Source organism: Nerophis lumbriciformis, linkage group LG10, assembly GCF_033978685.3.
Source record: "Nerophis lumbriciformis linkage group LG10, RoL_Nlum_v2.1, whole genome shotgun sequence".
In the NCBI taxonomy this organism is placed as follows: Eukaryota; Metazoa; Chordata; class Actinopteri; order Syngnathiformes; family Syngnathidae; genus Nerophis; species Nerophis lumbriciformis.
Window position 1 is genome coordinate 3,323,422 of NC_084557.2, and position 17,592 is coordinate 3,341,013.

Consider the following 17,592-nt stretch of genomic DNA (forward strand, 5'->3'; position numbering starts at 1 on the left):
CGTTGGGAAGACTATGTCTCCCGGCTGGCCTGGGAACGCCTCAGGATCCCCCGGGAGGAGCTGGACCAAGTGGCTGGGGAGAGGGAAGTCTGGGCTGCCCTGCTTAGGCTGCTGCCCCCGCGACCTGACTTCGGATAAGCGGAAGAAGATGGATGGATGGATGGCATTGGCAACCTCCTAATGTCCACAAGACCAACTGACATGAGTGTTTTATCCACCTCTCCAAGCGTTGTTAAAGAAGTTGTTGGTGGGTGTGACATTTGTCGCACTGTTGTTCACAACATCAGCAGCATGAACGCTGACTCAGCAGGATAAGATGGACTTTGTGAGCCCACACTGGGAAATGATGTGGTGGCAGTGCAGATGTGTAACAAGTCAAGTAAGAAATGAGTAATAAACACCACATATTGTGTGTGTAAATACATCAATAATAAAAGAAAGCCACATTGCACAAAGTCATCACACAAGTTAGTTACTTCTATTACTGCTGTGTTGTGCAACATACTTTTTATTGAATGAAACAAGAGCTGTTTTCCTCTTTTAAATTTTTTAAAATAATCACCAACTTACTTTCAGTTGCCAAACTTGCTCTTGAATCCAACTGACACCTTCAAACAAAACACAGAGACACAAGAAAATGGCAGCAAGATGTTTGTTATAGTTATGCTTGGAAATAGCCCTGTGTGTGTGTGTGTGTGTGTGTGTGCGTGTGTGTGTGTGTGTGTGTGTTAGAGATGCGCGGATAGGCAATTATTTAATCCGCAAACGCATCACAAAAGTCGTCAACCATCCGCAACCACCCGAACTAACATTTAATCAAAACCGCACCCGCCCGTTGTTATATATCTAATATAGACGATGCAAGGCATTAGTGAGGTTATAAAGCTTTTGCCTGTTAAAGAAAGGAGACTGATCCAATGCAGCAGAGACATTCAATGCGTGCCACGCTGTCACGCACCTCCAAGCGCGTGGAGGTGCGATGTCCCTCGCACCCGCGGCGGCTCCACCCGGGCTCGCGCCCGAGGCTTCAGCGCGCACCGCGGCGGCCATCCTACTCGTCGCGGCCTAGCCCTCGCGGCTCTCGCTGCCGGCGACGGCCGGGTATGGGCCCGACGCTCCATCGCCGTCCATTTTCAGGGCTAGTTGATTCGGCAGGTGGGTTGTTACACACTCCTTAGCGGGTTCCGACTTACACAATATTATGTCAGACCCTCACTATTACGTTAGATCTACTATGGACTGGACTCTCACTATTATGTTAGATCTAATATGGACTGGACTCTCACTATTATGTTAGATCCACTATGGACTGGACTCTCACTATTATGTTAGATCCACTATGGACTGGACTCTCACACAATTATGTTAGATCCACTATGGACTGGACTCTCCCACTATTATGTTAGATCCACTATGGACTGAACTCTCACACTGTTATGTTAGATCCACTATGGACTGGACTCTCACTATTATGTTAGATCTACTATGGACTGGACTCTCACTATTATGTTAGATCTACTATGGACTGGACTGTCACTATTGTGTTAGATCCACTATGGACTGGACTCTCACTATTATGTTAGATCCACTATGGACTGGACTCTCACACTATTATGTTAGATCCACTATGGACTGGACTTTCACAATATTATGTCAGACCCACTCAACATCAATTACTTTCGGTCTCCCCTAGAGGGGTTGGGGGGGATACCCACATATGCGGTCCTCTCCAAGGTTTCTCATAGTCATTCACATCGACGTCCCACTGGGGTGAGTTTTTCCTTGCCCTTATGTGGGCTCTGTACTGCGGATGTCGCCCTTTCAGACACTTGTGATTTAGGGCTATATAAATAAACATTGATTGGTGATTGATTGATTGAATAAAAAAATAAAATGTTTGTAATGCGAGGGCCTCTGAATAAAAGTCCCAAATTATCCTGGCGCGGCCCTGATGCTCACCATTGCAAATGTTCCAACAACACCCAAATCAACCACAGGGTCTCCTTGAGTCTGTGAACACAAATCACCTCCAATTAAAAACATTAGTATGGGGTGACGGACTGTCTGATTGTGGCGGGCCGCTCCATGTATGATCAGTGTCAGAGCTTGGTCCGCATCGCCGGCAGTAAGTCGGACCCGTTTCCAGTGACGGTTGGACTCTGCCAAGGCTGCCCTTTGTCACCCATTCTGTTCATAACTTATATGGACAGAATTGTGTTGCGTCGGACCATTTCTTTTTCCCAGGGAATCTAAGTTACTGGTCAATCCCAAGTTCTTTCGATGACATACATGCTGAGTAAGAAGGACCATCAAGACAGAATTGGAATATTTTGAAGTTTTACTAAAGCTTTAGGAGATCAGTTTAACCAATACATTCATATTCCTGCTGTCTATATCAACCAACACCTTTTCTGGGGCCTGATGAGCGTCGGCATCGGGCGCCTTAACCCGGCGTTCGGTTCATCCCGCAGCGCCAGTTCTGCTTACCAAAAGTGGCCCACTCGGCTCACCAGGGTGAGCCCCACCCCTTTCGTGAGCGCACTGCGCGCGGAGTGACCCCTGTTACGCGCCCCCGGCAACGGGGGTGGCGGGCAGGTAAGCTGCGCGGGCGGAGCGCGCGGAGTGACCCCTGTTACGAGCCCCGGGCAGGTAAGCTGCTTACCTGCTGCGCGTGACGCCGGCCGCGGCGAAGGCGGACGAGGCAGGGTGTCGGTGCGGTGGGCGCGGTGGTGACCCTGGACGTGCGTCGGGCCCTTCTCGCGGATCGCCTCAGCTACGGCTCCCGGTGGGGCCCTCTCGGGGGGAAGGGGCCTCGATCCCGGACCCCGGCGAGGCGTCCCTTCTCCGCTCCGTAAAAGTGTCCATCTCTTTTTTTTTTCTTCTTCTGTTGTGGCATATGCTGCAGGTGCCTGCTCGTTTTTCGTATGTGGGTAACAACATTTAACTATGTATATATATTTCCAAATTGGTTTAACTGCCACCCGCCTGAATCTATTTAAAATCTAATTTTTTTTTATTTCAACCGCCCGACCCGACCCGCGGATAAAATCTAATTTTTTTTTATTTCAACCGCCCGACCCGCGGATAATCCGCGGACTCCGCGGTTGTTGTTACGGCTCAGGCTCCTGCCAACGCCGCTCATCCGTCTGTGCGCACCTCGGGACACGCCCACAGGTGCGCACATCCAGGGACGCGCGCGGCGCGTCCCCGCCCTGCAGCAGCCACCAGCTGCAATCACTCGCTGGCAATCTTTACACCTGGAACTGATGAGGGCGAGCTGGTTAAAAGACCAGTGGACCCTAGGATCGGCGCGGGAACTTAGTTTTCTCATGGTGTACCGTAAGCAACAAGCTTTATGCTATATTCGTGTTTCCTCTCCGTGCCTTGATTTGTCCCTTGTCTTCTCCCGTGTCCCCGCAGTACCCTCCGTCGCCTGGAAAGTGAGCAGTGCGTCTCATTTTCCCCTGGATCTCCCTCTGGACTCTGACTGCCTCCTTCGTTCCTCGACCTCTTGCTCGCCCCTGGATTCCGACGCCTCTCTCTCGCCCCGGATAACCTGCCTGCCCCATTGACTTCCTCGTATCTCGTTCAACACGTTGGTAACACTCACTTCAGTTAACTACACACATAGTCTTACACCACACACTCTTGTATTCTAGTTCACACTCCATTTCCTTAGTTTAGTAGTATTGTTTGTTATTATTTTTATATATATATATATATATATATATATATAATAAATAATTGTATATACTGACCCCTGGTGTCTGTTGGCCGTCACCTCCCCTCAGTAAAACATAACAGTTGTGTCAGCAAACCGCGCATCTCTAGTGTGTGTGTGTGTGTGTGTGTGGGTGTGTGTGTGTGTGTGTGCGCGTGTGTGTGTGTGTGTGTGTGTGTTACCTTGGCAGGCGTGGAGCTCTTCTTGGTTTCCCACATGTTGCGCTTGTTGCCAACGTCACTTTGTTTATTCACTTCCTTTTAGTGGGGACAACAAGAAGAAGAAGAAGAAGAAGAAGAAGAAGAAGAAAAAGAAAAGAGTAAGTTCAGTCTTTGAATAGATGTGCAGAATCACATCACAGCATTTGTGACGCCCCCTGTTGGCCGGGGTTAGACTAGCAGTAAGCAACAAGACTATTTAAAGGGGAACATTATCACAGTTTCAGAAGGGTTAAAACCATTAAAAATCAGTTCCCAGTGGCTTATTATATTTTTCGAAGTTTTTTTCAAAATTGTACCCATCACGCAACATCCCTAAAAAAAAGCTTCAAAGTGCCTGATTTTAACCATCGTTATATACACCCGTCCATTTTCCTGTGACGTCACATAGTGAAGCCAACACAAACAAACATGGCGGAAAGAACAGCAAGCTATAGCGACATTAGCTCGGATTCAGACTCGGATTTCAGCGGCTTAAGCGATTCAACAGATTACGCATGTATTGAAACGGATGGTTGTAGTGTGGAGGCGGGTAGCGGAAACGAAATTGAAGAAGAAACTGAAGCTATTGAGCCATATCGGTTTGAACCGTATGCAAGCGAAACCGACGAAAACGACACGAAAGCGAAGGACGAATTCGGCGATCGCCTTCTAACCAACGATTGGTATGTGTTTGTTTGGCATTAAAGGAAACTAACAACTATGAACTAGGTTTACAGCATATGAAATACATTTGGCAACAACATGCACTTTGAGAGTGCAGACAGCCCAATTTTCATCAATTAATATACAGGTAAAAGCCAGTAAATTAGAATATTTTGAAAAACTTGATTTATTTCAGTAATTGCATTCAAAAGGTGTAACTTGTACATTATATTTATTCATTGCACACAGACTGATGCATTCAAATGTTTATTTCATTTAATGTTGATGATTTGAAGTGGCAACAAATGAAAATCCAAAATTCCGTGTGTCACAAAATTAGAATATTACTTAAGGCTAATACAAAAAAGGGATTTTTAGAAATGTTGGCCAACTGAAAAGTATGAAAATGAAAAATATGAGCATGTACAATACTCAATACTTGGTTGGAGCTCCTTTTGCCTCAATTACTGCGTTAATGCGGCGTGGCATGGAGTCGATGAGTTTCTGGCACTGCTCAGGTGTTATGAGAGCCCAGGTTGCTCTGATAGTGGCCTTCAACTCTTCTGCGTTTTTGGGTCTGGCATTCTGCATCTTCCTTTTCACAATACCCCACAGATTTTCTATGGGGCTAAGGTCAGGGGAGTTGGCGGGCCAATTTAGAACAGAAATACCATGGTCCGTAAACCAGGCACGGGTAGATTTTGCGCTGTGTGCAGGCGCCAAGTCCTGTTGGAACTTGAAATCTCCATCTCCATAGAGCAGGTCAGCAGCAGGAAGCATGAAGTGCTCTAAAACTTGCTGGTAGACGGCTGCGTTGACCCTGGATCTCAGGAAACAGAGTGGACTGACACCAGCAGATGACATGGCACCCCAAACCATCACCCAACCATGCAAATTTTGCATTTCCTTTGGAAATCAAGGTCCCAGAGTCTGGAGGAAGACAGGAGAGGCACAGGATCCATGTTGCCTGAAGTCTAGTGTAAAGTTTCCACCATCAGTGATGGTTTGGGGTGCCATGTCATCTGCTGGAGTCGGTCCACTCTGTTTCCTGAGATCCAGGGTCAACGCAGCCGTCTACCAGCAAGTTTTAGAGCACGTCATGCTTCCTGCTGCTGACCTGCTCTATGGAGATGGAGATTTCAAGTTCCAACAGGACTTGGCGCCTGCACACAGCGCAAAATCTACCCGTGCCTGGTTTACGGACCATGGTATTTCTGTTCTAAATTGGCCCGCCAACTCCCCTGACCTTAGCCCCATAGAAAATCTGTGGGGTATTGTGAAAAGGAAGATGCAGAATGCCAGACCCAAAAACGCAGAAGAGTTGAAGGCCACTATCAGAGCAACCTGGGCTCTCATAACACCTGAGCAGTGCCAGAAACTCATCGACTCCATGCCACGCCGCATTAACGCAGTAAATGAGGCAAAAGGAGCTCCAACCAAGTATTGAGTATTGTACATGCTCATATTTTTCATTTTCATACTTTTCAGTTGGCCAACATTTCTAAAAATCCCTTTTTTGTATTAGCCTTAAGTAATATTCTAATTTTGTGACACACGGAATTTTGGATTTTCATTTGTTGCCACTTCAAATCATCAAAATTAAATGAAATAAACATTTGAATGCATCAGTCTGTGTGCAATGAATAAATATAATGTACAAGTTACACCTTTTGAATGCAATTACTGAAATAAATCAAGTTTTTCAAAATATTCTAATTTACTGGCTTTTACCTGTATTCTGTAGACATACCCTCATATCAGCAGGCCAGGGAAGCTAGGGTCGATATTCTTCTCTTGATCATCTTCGGGACGATGTGAGCCAAGACATCCAGGGGGTTTAGCTCGCTCGTCTGCGGGAACAAACTGCCGCCATTTCTTGCCGTGCTAGCGAGGTCCTTTGTCCCTGAATTGCTCACACACTCCGGCAGATTCAATGGGGGTCTGGCGGCAGATTTCTTTGACTTTATCGTTGGAAATGCATCTGCTTTGAGTGTCGCAGGATATCCACACATTCTTGCCATCTCTGTCGTAGCATAGCTTTCGTCGGTAAAGTGTGCGGAACAAACGTCCAATTTCTTGCCACTTTGGCATCTTTGGGCCACTGGTGCAACTTGAATCCGTCCCTGTTCGTGTTGTTACACCCTCCGACAACACACCGACGAGGCATGATGTCTCCAAGGTACGGAAAACAGTCGAAAAAACGGAAAATAACAGAGCTGATTTGACTCGGTGTTTGAGAAAATGGCGGATTGCTTCCCGATGTGACGCCACGTTGTGACGTCATCGCTCCGAGAGCGAATAATAGAAAGGCGTTTAATTCGCCAAAATTCACCCATTTAGAGTTCGGAAATCGGTTAAAAAAATATATGGTCTTTTTTCTGCAACATCAAGGTATATATTGACGCTTACATAGGTCTGGTGATAATGTTCCCCTTTAAAGGGAACTGCACTTTTGTTTTGGAATGTTGCCTGTCATTCAAAATCATTATTAAAAGAATACACCTTGTAGGATTTTAAAGATGATTAAAAAACGCTTGCAAGATGTGACGAGAGTCACTGTTGTAGTCTTCAAAGTCTCTAAAACACCTTCAAAACAACGTTTTAAATACACACTGCAAGTATAATGTAGTAACAGACACCTTCATAACAATATGTAATATGTACAATATACACACTGCAAGTATATATATAATGTAGTAACAGACACCTTCATAACAATATGTAATATGTACAATATACACACTGCAAGTATATATATAATGTAGTAACAGACACCTTCATAACAATATGTAATATGCACAATATACACACTGCAAGTGTATATATATAATGTAGTAACAGACACCTTCATAACAATATGTAATATGTACAATATACACACTGCAAGTATATATATAATGTAGTAACAGACACCTTCATAACAATATGTAATATGTACAATATACACACTGCAAGTATATATATAATGTAGTAACAGACACCTTCATAACAATATGTAATATGTACAATATACACACTGCAAGTATATATATAATGTAGTAACAGACACCTTCATAACAATATGTAATATGTACAATATACACACTGCAAGTATATATATAATGTAGTAACAGACACCTTCATAACAATATGTAATATGCACAATATACACACTGCAAGTGTATATATATAATGTAGTAACAGACACCTTCATAACAATATGTAATATGTACAATATACACACTGCAAGTATATATATAATGTAGTAACAGACACCTTCATAACAATATGTAATATGTACAATATACACACTGCAAGTATATATATAATGTAGTAACAGACACCTTCATAACAATATGTAATATGTACAATATACACACTGCAAGTATATATATAATGTAGTAACAGACACCTTCATAACAATATGTAATATGTACAATATACACACTGCAAGTACAAACCCCGATTCCATATGAGTTGGGAAATTGTGTTAGATTGTCATGTCTGTGTAATCATGTTTTGTCTTAGTCATGTTTTGTTTAGTTATTGGACTCTTTAGTTTCTGGCTTTTCACTCCCTTGTCTTGTTTCCATGATTACCCATTAGTTTCACCTGTTCCACGTTTGGACTCATTGTGCACTCTTGTTTATCACCATAGCAACCCATTAGTTTTCACCTGTCACGTCACGCACCTGTTTTCGTTAATCATGTCTGTAGTATTTAAGTTCATTGTTTTCAGTTTGTCTTGCTGGTGACATCTCCACATTTATGCTTCTGCACATTTCTGACTCTTTTTTTCATGTCCATCGTTCACGCTGCTCCTTTTTGTCCATGCCAAGTAAGTTTTGTTTATTATTGCCACGGTTAGTGTTTTTTGTTGTTCATAGTTTTTGCCTTTGTGCAAGTGTTTGGTTTCTTAGTGTGTTCTCCGCCATTGTGCGCGCCTTTTGTTTACTTCCTTGTTTTGTATTTATAGTCTTTAAATAAAAACTCGCCCGAGCCAACTTTCCGTTGCCTTCGAGAAAAACTAAACCCCAGGACCAAGTCATGACATAGATGTAAAAAAAAAGTTGAATATATTCAGTTGAATATGCTACAAAGACAACATATTTGATGTTCAAACTGATAAACTTTTTGTTTTTTTTGCAAATAATCATTAACTTTAGAATTTGATGCCAGCAACACGTGACAAAGAAGTTGGGAAAGGTGGCAATAAATACTGATAAAGTTGAGGAATGCTCATCAAACACTTATTTGGAACATCCCACAGGTGTGCAGGCTAATTGGGAACAGGTGGGTGCCATGATTGGGTATAAAAACAGCTTCCCAAAAAAATGCTCAGTCTTTCACAAGAAAGGACGGGGCGAGGTACACCCCTTTGTCAACAAATGCGTGAGCAAATTGTTGAACAGTTTAAGAACAACGTTTCTCAAAGTGCAATTGCAAGAAATGTAGGGATTTCAACATCTACGGTCCATAATATCATCAAAAGGTTCAGAGAATCTGGAGAAATCACTCCACGTAAGCGGCATGGCCGGAAACCAACATTGAATGACCGTGACCTTCGATCCCCCAGAGGGCACTGTATCAAAAACCGACATCAATCTCTAAAGGATATCACCACATGGGCTCAGGAACACTTCAGAAAACCGCTGTCACTAAATACAGTTGGTCGCTACATCTGTAAGTGCAAGTTAAAGCTCTACTATGCAAAGCGAAAGCCATTTATCAACAACACCCGGAAACGCCGCCGGCTTCTCTGGGCCCGAGATCATCTAAGATGGACTCATGCAAAGTGGAAAAGTGTTCTGTGGTCTGACGAGTCCACATTTCACATTGTTTTTTGGAAATATTCGACATCGTGTCATCCGGACCAAAGGGGAAGCGAACCATCCAGACTGTTATCGACGCAAAGTTGAAAAGCCAGCATGTGTGATGGTATGGGGGTGTGTTAGTGCACAAGGTATGGGTAACTTACACATCTGTGAAGGCACCATTAATGCTGAAAGGTACATACAGGTTTTGAAGCAACATATGCTGCCATCTAAGCGCCGTCTTTTTTTATGCAAGACAATGCCGAGCCACATTCAGCACGTGTTACAACAGCGCGGCTTCGTAAAAAAAAGAGTGCGGGTACTTTCCTGGCCCGCCTGCAGTCCAGACCTGTCTCCCATCGAAAATGTGTGGCGCATTATGAAGCGTAAAATACGACAGCGGAGACCCCCGGACTGTTGAACGACTGAAGCTCTACATAAAACGAATTCCACTTTCAAAGCTTCAACAATTAGTTTCCTCAGTTCCCAATCGTTTATTGAGTGTTGTTAAAAGGAAAGGCCATGTAGCACAGTGGTGAACATGCCCTTTCCCAACTACTTTGGCACGTGTTGCAGCCATGAAATTCAAAGTTAATTATTATTTGCAAAAGAAAAATAAAGTTTATGAGTTTGAACATCAAATATGTTGTCTTTGTAGTGCATTCAACTGAATATGGGTTGAAAAGGATTTGTATTCCGTTTATATTTACATCTAACACAATTTCCCAACTCATATGGAAACGGGGTTTGTATATAAAGTTAAAAAAATATGACATTTCATGCATTACACACATTTTTTTTTCTGTCAAAATGGAAACAATGAAAACATTTAGTAAGAAAGATGAAATATGTACTTTCGGGGGCCACGTTAAATGACGGACCTGGCCCCCGGCCTTGAGTATCACACCTGTGTACTAGATGGCTAACTAGTACACAGTATTACTGTGTGTACTCGCACCAAGTGACAGGAGTACTGCGTCTAAAGTGGATATTTGACGTTAAGAGGTTGGGATTGTTTTGGGCCCCGACTTACTGCAGGCTTTGTTGTCGTCGGCATGGCAACCGGTGCCTTCTGGGCCTCTGCAGGCTTGGCCGTCTTACTGCTGACGCCGCTGACCGGCCCTCCTTGAGCGGGCACCGGGTCCTGGAGGAGAGGAGGGGACATTTGGCCGGGAAATCAGACGGATGTTTGCGGTCCGCTCACCTTGTTGGCAGACACCTGGGAGACGTTGGCGCTCTCCCACATGCTCTTGATGCTGCGCGTGCCCCCTGAGGGGATGTCGGCCATGAGGGGCCGGGGGGATTTGACCTCCTTGTTCCCCTGTGGGACACACAAGGTTGTTACTCGCATCATTTAGACCAGGGGTGTCCACACTTTGTCTGCAGGCTAGATACTTTTCAATGGACCAAGTGGAGGATCATTCATATATATCATTTATATTCATTTATTTATGAAAGAGAGTTCAATGTGTTTAATGATAATACAAGCAGCCTTCCCGGTAAGGTCTATTCAGGTGTACTGGAGAGGAGGCTACGCCGGATAGTCGAACCTCGGATTCAGGAGGAACAGTGTGGTTTTCGTCCTGGTCGTGGAACTGTGGACCAGCTCTATACTCTCGGCAGGGTCCTTGAGGGTGCATGGGAGTTTGCCCAACCAGTCTACATGTGCTTTGTGGACTTGGAGAAGGCATTCGACCGTGTCCCTCGGGAAGTCCTGTGGGGAGTGCTCAGAGAGTATGGGGTATCGGACTGTCTGATTGTGGCGGTTCGCTCCCTGTATGATCAGTGCCAGAGCTTGGTCCGCATTGCCGGTAGTAAGTCGGACACGTTTCCAGTGAGGGTTGGACTCCGCCAAGGCTGCCCTTTGTCACCGATTCTGTTCATAACATTTATGGACAGAATTTCTAGGCGCAGTCAAGGTGTTGAGGGGATCTGGTTTGGTGGCTGCAGGATTAGGTCTCTGCTTTTTGCAGATGATGTGGTCCTGATGGCTTCATCTGGCCAGGATCTTCAGCTCTCGCTGGATCGGTTCGCAGCTGAGTGTGAAGCGACTGGGATGAGAATCAGCACCTCCAAGTCCGAGTCCATGGTTCTCGCCCGGAAAAGGGTGGAGTGCCATCTCCGGGTTGGGGAAGAGATCTTGCCCCAAGTGGAGGAGTTCAAGTACCTCGGAGTCTTGTTCACGAGTGGGGGAAGAGTGGATCGTGAGATCGACAGGCGGATCGGTGCGGCGTCTTCAGTAATGCGGACGCTGTATCGATCCGTTGTGGTGAAGAAGGAGCTGAGCCGGAAGGCAAAGCTCTCGATTTACCGGTCGATCTACGTTCCCATCCTCACCTATGGTCATGAGCTTTGGGTTATGACCGAAAGGACAAGATCACGGGTACAAGCGGCCGAAATGAGTTTCCTCCGCCGGGTGGCGGGGCTCTCCCTTAGAGATAGGGTGAGAAGCTCTGCCATCCGGGGGGAGCTCAAAGTAAAGCCGCTGCTCCTCCACATCGAGAGGAGCCAGATGAGGTGGTTCGGGCATCTGGTCAGGATGCCACCCGAACGCCTCCCTAGGGAGGTGTTTAGGGCACGTCCGACTGGTAGGAGGCCGCGGGGAAGACCCAGGACACGTTGGGAAGACTATGTCTCCCGGCTGGCCTGGGAACGCCTCGGGGTCCCACAGGAAGAGCTGGACGAAGTGGCTGGGGAGAGGGAAGTCTGGGCTTCCCTGCTTAGGCTGCTGCCCCCGCGACCCGACCTCGGATAAGCGGAGGAAGATGGATGGATGGATGGACAAGCATGTTTAACATTCCTTTCTTTCAGATAGTAGACGTGTTAATCTAGACCAGGGGTGGCCATTAGGTGGATGGTGGAGGGCATATTTGCCAACCTTGAGACCTCCGATTTCGGGAGGTGGGGGGTGGGGGGCGTGGTTAAGATATATATATATAAGAAATACTTGACTTTCAGTGAATTCTAGCTATATATATATATATATATATATATATATATATATATATATATATATATATATATATATATATATATATATATATATATATATAAATAAATAAAATAAATACTTGAATTTCAGTGTTCATTTATTTACACATATACACACACATAACGCTCATCTACTCATTGTTGAGTTAAGGGTTGAATTGTCCATCCTTGTTCTATTCTCTGTCACTATTTCAGAACACACACATTATACAAATATACATTATAAAATCAATAAGAAAAGGGGAGCTCTAATTTGGGAGTCTGAATTAGGATCAGAAGTTCCTATATAAACATTGCGCACTCACGTCGCCTTTTTGTATTGATTACTGCAGCTGTGCACTGGATTCATTCACAAATACAAACTACAACTCACAAACACTTTAGAGTTAGGCTCCACCATCAGAATGTGTACTTAAACTTATAAAGATCACATGGATATTATTCAGTGAGTTGATTCACCAAAACTAACCTGTTATACAGGGGGAAAAAAGCACACAGGACGTTTCAATTGTTCACAGACTGGTCGCGCTCATCAGAATGACAAGACACTTCCGGTCTGCAGGTGATAGCATTCAATTGGGAAGAAACGCCCTACTGCCCCCTACTGACCAATGTGAATACTGATAAATGTGGAACGACAGCTCCAAAAACGAATTCAAACCACAAAATAAAATAAATAAATCAACACAAAAATGTGACACATTATGGGTGGGTCACATATGCATGTACAGTAGATGGCAGTATTGTCCTGTTTAAAAGTGTCACAACATTGCTGTTTACGGCAGACGAACTGCTTTACGGTAGACGAAAACTTGACTGCTGTTGTTGTGTGTTGTTACCGCGCTGGGAGGACGTTAATGAAACTGCCTAACAATAAACCCACATAAGAAACCAAGAACTCGCCCTCCATCATTAGCTGTTTATATTGTGGGAAAGCGGACGTGAGAACAGGCTGTCAACACGTCACTCAAGTCCGCATGGAGCTGGAGGGGGCGTGGCCTCCAGCTCCGCCTGAATTTTGGGAGATTTTTGGGAGAAAATTTGTCCCGGGAGGTTTTCGGGAGAGGCGCTGAATTTCGGGAGTCTCCCGGAAAATCCGGGAGGGTTGGCAAGTATGGTGGAGGGTGCGTCAGTCCATCACCAGCCAGGCATTACAAAAATAGAGCTAAAAAATGATGGATCATCAATCTTCACCAAGACGTGACTTTGGTCACTTGATTGACATTCACGGCACCCGAGGGTCTTGTGAGATGACGCCACGTCATTATTAAGAAAAAACGACCGACAGGAAGGCCGGAAACACTTTTTATTTCAACAGACTCTTGCAAAACTCTAAAGACCGACCGCACAGTTCCTGTCTTCACAATAAAAGCCCATGCTCCATCCTGCCTGCGCTATCAAAATAAGAGTCTCAGAAAGCTAGCAAGTGTGGAGAATGCATATATTTTTAAGAGTTCTTTCTTTATCCATAGTCATGTTTAAAGCAGCTAATATTTTCCCATGTGTACTCTTTATGCTTGTATCTTATGTCTGTGCCTTTCTTTGAAGGCGTTGGAATGTGGGAATATGACATACTCCATTTTTACCTTATCAGTATTAGAACAAAGAGGCTGTATTCCTTTCTGGGCAGGGCGGAGGCTGTTTTCCTATTCAATAAGTTGTCTCTTCCCGTTTGATTTTCAGACCACTTCTGGATGCTGGTATTACCGCATTGTAAGGGTGGTCTCCTAAAGCTTTAGTAAAGCTTGATAATATTCCTATTCTGTCTTGATGGTCCTTCTTACTCAACCAGTGATGTGCGGTGAGGTTGATGGCTGGTGAGGCACTGACTTCATCACAGTCAGATTTACAAACATATGTCTATCTGTGTTGGCCCTGCGATGAGGTGGCGACTTGTCCAGGGTGTACCCCGCCTTCCGCCCGATTGTGGCTGAGATAGGCTCCAGCGCCCCCCGCGACCCCAAAAGGGAATAAGCGGTAGAAAATGGATGGATGGATGAACCCTAAAGAGTATCTTATTCACCATTTGATTGGCAGCAGTTAACGGGTTATGTTTAAAAGCTCATACCAGCATTCTTCCCTGCTTGGCACTCAGCATCAAGGCTTGGAATTGGGGGTTAAATCACCAAAAATGATTCCCGGGCGCGGCGCCGCTGCTGCCCACTGCTCCCCTCACCTCCCAGGGGGTGATTAAGGGGATGGGTCAAATGCAGAGGACAAATTTCATTACACCTAGTGTGTGTGAGACAATCATTGGTACTTTAACTTAACTTTAACTTTACACATACAAACTGTAGCACACAAAAAAGCACATTTAATAAAAAAAAAACGTTATTATGGTCTTACCTTTACTTATAAATGAAGTCCATGCGCCGCTGTTGTGCTGGATTATTGCACCCCCGCGTAGAATGCACCCCCTGACGGGAGTGTTATATCAACTAAAGCCCTCACTTAAACTTTCCTTGTGCAAGATTGAATCTATTTCAAAAAGTGTAACCGAGGGTTTATAAATGTCGCCTATACTGTATGAAACTACAAAATAACAAACACGGAGGCTCCAGTTTACACGAAGACCACTTTATTTAACTTCTTTCAAAAACCTCCGCTCCACTCCAACGTGTCATCCCTTCCGCTCTTAGCGCCTTCAAAATAAGAGCTCAAGGCATATACTGTATAACAGCGCATAACAGGAACTTAACATCACAAAGAGGAAAGCCCATGAAAACAGGTTACAAAAGTTATTTAATAAGAAGCCAAAAAGTGCAAAAACAATAATGTTCGTGTTGGAGGAGTTGTGAATTAGGTACACCTGCATACTGCAGGTGTACCTAATGTTGTGGCCCTGCAGTCATTCACAACTCCTCCAACACGAACATTATTGTTTTTGCACTTTTTGGCTTCTTATGAAATAACTTTTTTAAATAGATTCAATCTTGCACCTGGAAAGTTTAAGTGTGGGCTTTAGTTGATGTAACACTCCCGTCAGGGGTTGCATTGCACGGCGGGGGTGCAGGAGGCGGGATTACTGCGAGCCTCAGCCAGTGCGTCTTTTGCAGCCGTTTTATGATCGCTCAGCACAAGAAATACGTTACACACATACAGTTGTTGACAAAATACACTGTACAGTGTATACCTCAGCTAACTAAACTATGGAAATGTATAATATAGTTCATATAGCAATACGGTCTCACTGCACAGCAGGCCAGCAGTTAGCCGAGTCCGCAATCCATGTTGAGGCACTGAGTGACGTGCCTCAACTGGCTGCTGTTCACCGCACCGTCTCTTCTCAGTATTTGAACGGCAAATGTGAAAATTCAGCGATTTTAAATAAAAATAATCTAAAACTGGTGAAGTTAAATGGAAAATAACTTTATAGTATAATCACTGGATACATATAACAATTTAATAAAAATGTTTTTACATTTTTTCTTTCCACTGCACGTCACTGTACTCAACATATATGTCATCTGGAAGAACTTGGGATTGACCAGTGACTTTTATTCCTTGAGACGCAACACGAGCTAGGGAGTTTGCCGCCAATGTATTTATTGTAAAGTGCATAAAAAGGAGTATGGAAGCTGGACAAACGTTCATGTGGTATTGGACAGAAAGGAGGACTTTTTTTCTCTCCTCCATTTGAAAATGTGGAGGTTATCATCACTACTGTCTGATTCCAATCAATGCAAGTCATCACAATCATACCAACTTATATTCTTGTCTTCATGAAAGAAACATGCTTGTATTATCATGAAACACTTTTCACTTGTTAACCTCTCTTTCATAAATAAATGCATATAAATGATATATATGAATGACCCCCTCCATTTGGTCCATTGAAAAGTAGCTGGCCTGCAGACAAAGTCTGGTCAAGTAGTATCAAAGTAGCAGAAGAAGTGCTTGCAAGTCTCTTTACATGTTGGACAAGTATTTTTAAAGGGGAACTGCACTTTCTATTTAGGGCCCGCATGGCCCATTGGAAAAGGAATCCCAACCGGAGTCCTTTTGCAATGGGACATAAGGACCTATTGAATTTGTAACGTTTTATTATTATTATTATTATTCTTTTTTCTTCCGCCGCCACTTTGAGCTGCAATTTGACCCACTTAACATGCTTCAAAACTCACCATATTTGACCCACACATCAGGACCTGCGAAAATTGCCTTTTTAAAAAAAAACCGAACCACAAAACTCAAAATTGCGCTCTAGCGCCCCCTAGGAAAAAAAAACTAGACTGCCTGTAACTCCCACTAGGAAGGTCGGAGAGACATGAAACAAAAACCTCTATGTAGGTCTGACTTAGACCTACATTTCATAATAGTACATTGTCGGGCTAAAATCAACAGGAAGTTGGCAATTCCCCCTTCAAAACAAAAAAGTACTAAAAACAGTAACTTTTGCCTCTTTGAGCTGTAATTTGACCCCCTTAACACGCTTCACAACTCACCAAACTGAACGCACACATCAGGACTGGCAAAAATTGCGATCTAATAAAAAAACCTAACCCCAAATTTAAAAATTGCGCTCTAGAGCAATTTTTGAATAAAACGGAGAAAAAACTGCTCCTCGGAAGAAAAAAATGACAAAACTGCCTGTAACTCCCACTGGGAAGGTCGGAGAGACATGAAACAAAAACCTCTTCGTAGGTCTCACTTAGACATACATTTCATAAATTGACACCCCCCAGCAAAAATCAACAAGAAGTTTGCTATTCCCCCTTCAAAACAATTTTTTTTGTAAAAACCGGTCACCTTCCTTCAAAAACTATCTCCTCTGAGCGCGTTTGTCGTTTCGGCTTCAAACTAACACAGGAGAGAGATTAAACCCTTGTGTATAAAATAAGAGAACAGCGTTTTAATACCTGCTCCGGTTTTGATTTTATGACCCTTCAAAGATCCGCTGCGCTGATGCTGCTGCGCTGCTGTTTTTTTAAGATGGCTGCTTAAAAGCAGGAAGCACCAGCGTGCCTACACAATGCAGACAAGGTAGGTACACTAGACAAAAGTATTGGGACACTTATGACTACCACCGGACAAAAGTATTGGGACACTTAGGCCGAAAACTGGACAAAAGTATTGGGACACTTAGGCCGAAAACTGGACAAAAGTATTGGGACACTTGGGACTACAACTTGACAAAAGTATTGGGACACTTAGGACTACAACTTGCCAAAAGTATTGGGACACTTGGGACTAAAACTGGACAAAAGTATTGGGACACTTAGGA

At 44.0% G+C, this 17,592-nt stretch overlaps 1 protein-coding gene across 2 annotated transcripts in view; it reads right to left on the reverse strand.

Annotated features, from left to right (window-relative positions):
- LOC133612741 (uncharacterized) overlaps positions 1-17,592 on the reverse strand; it is a 98,691-nt gene that overhangs the window by 5,696 nt on the left and 75,403 nt on the right. For both annotated transcript variants that reach the window (XM_061970412.2, XM_072913893.1), the window contains exons 12-15: positions 10,582-10,698; positions 10,411-10,521; positions 3,904-3,978; positions 571-608 (exon numbers count right to left, since the gene is read on the reverse strand). In XM_061970412.2, coding sequence (XP_061826396.2) covers positions 573-608; positions 3,904-3,978; positions 10,411-10,521; positions 10,582-10,698 — 339 coding nt within the window. In that variant the 3' untranslated portion in view covers positions 571-572. The remainder of the gene's footprint in view (positions 1-570; positions 609-3,903; positions 3,979-10,410; positions 10,522-10,581; positions 10,699-17,592) is intronic.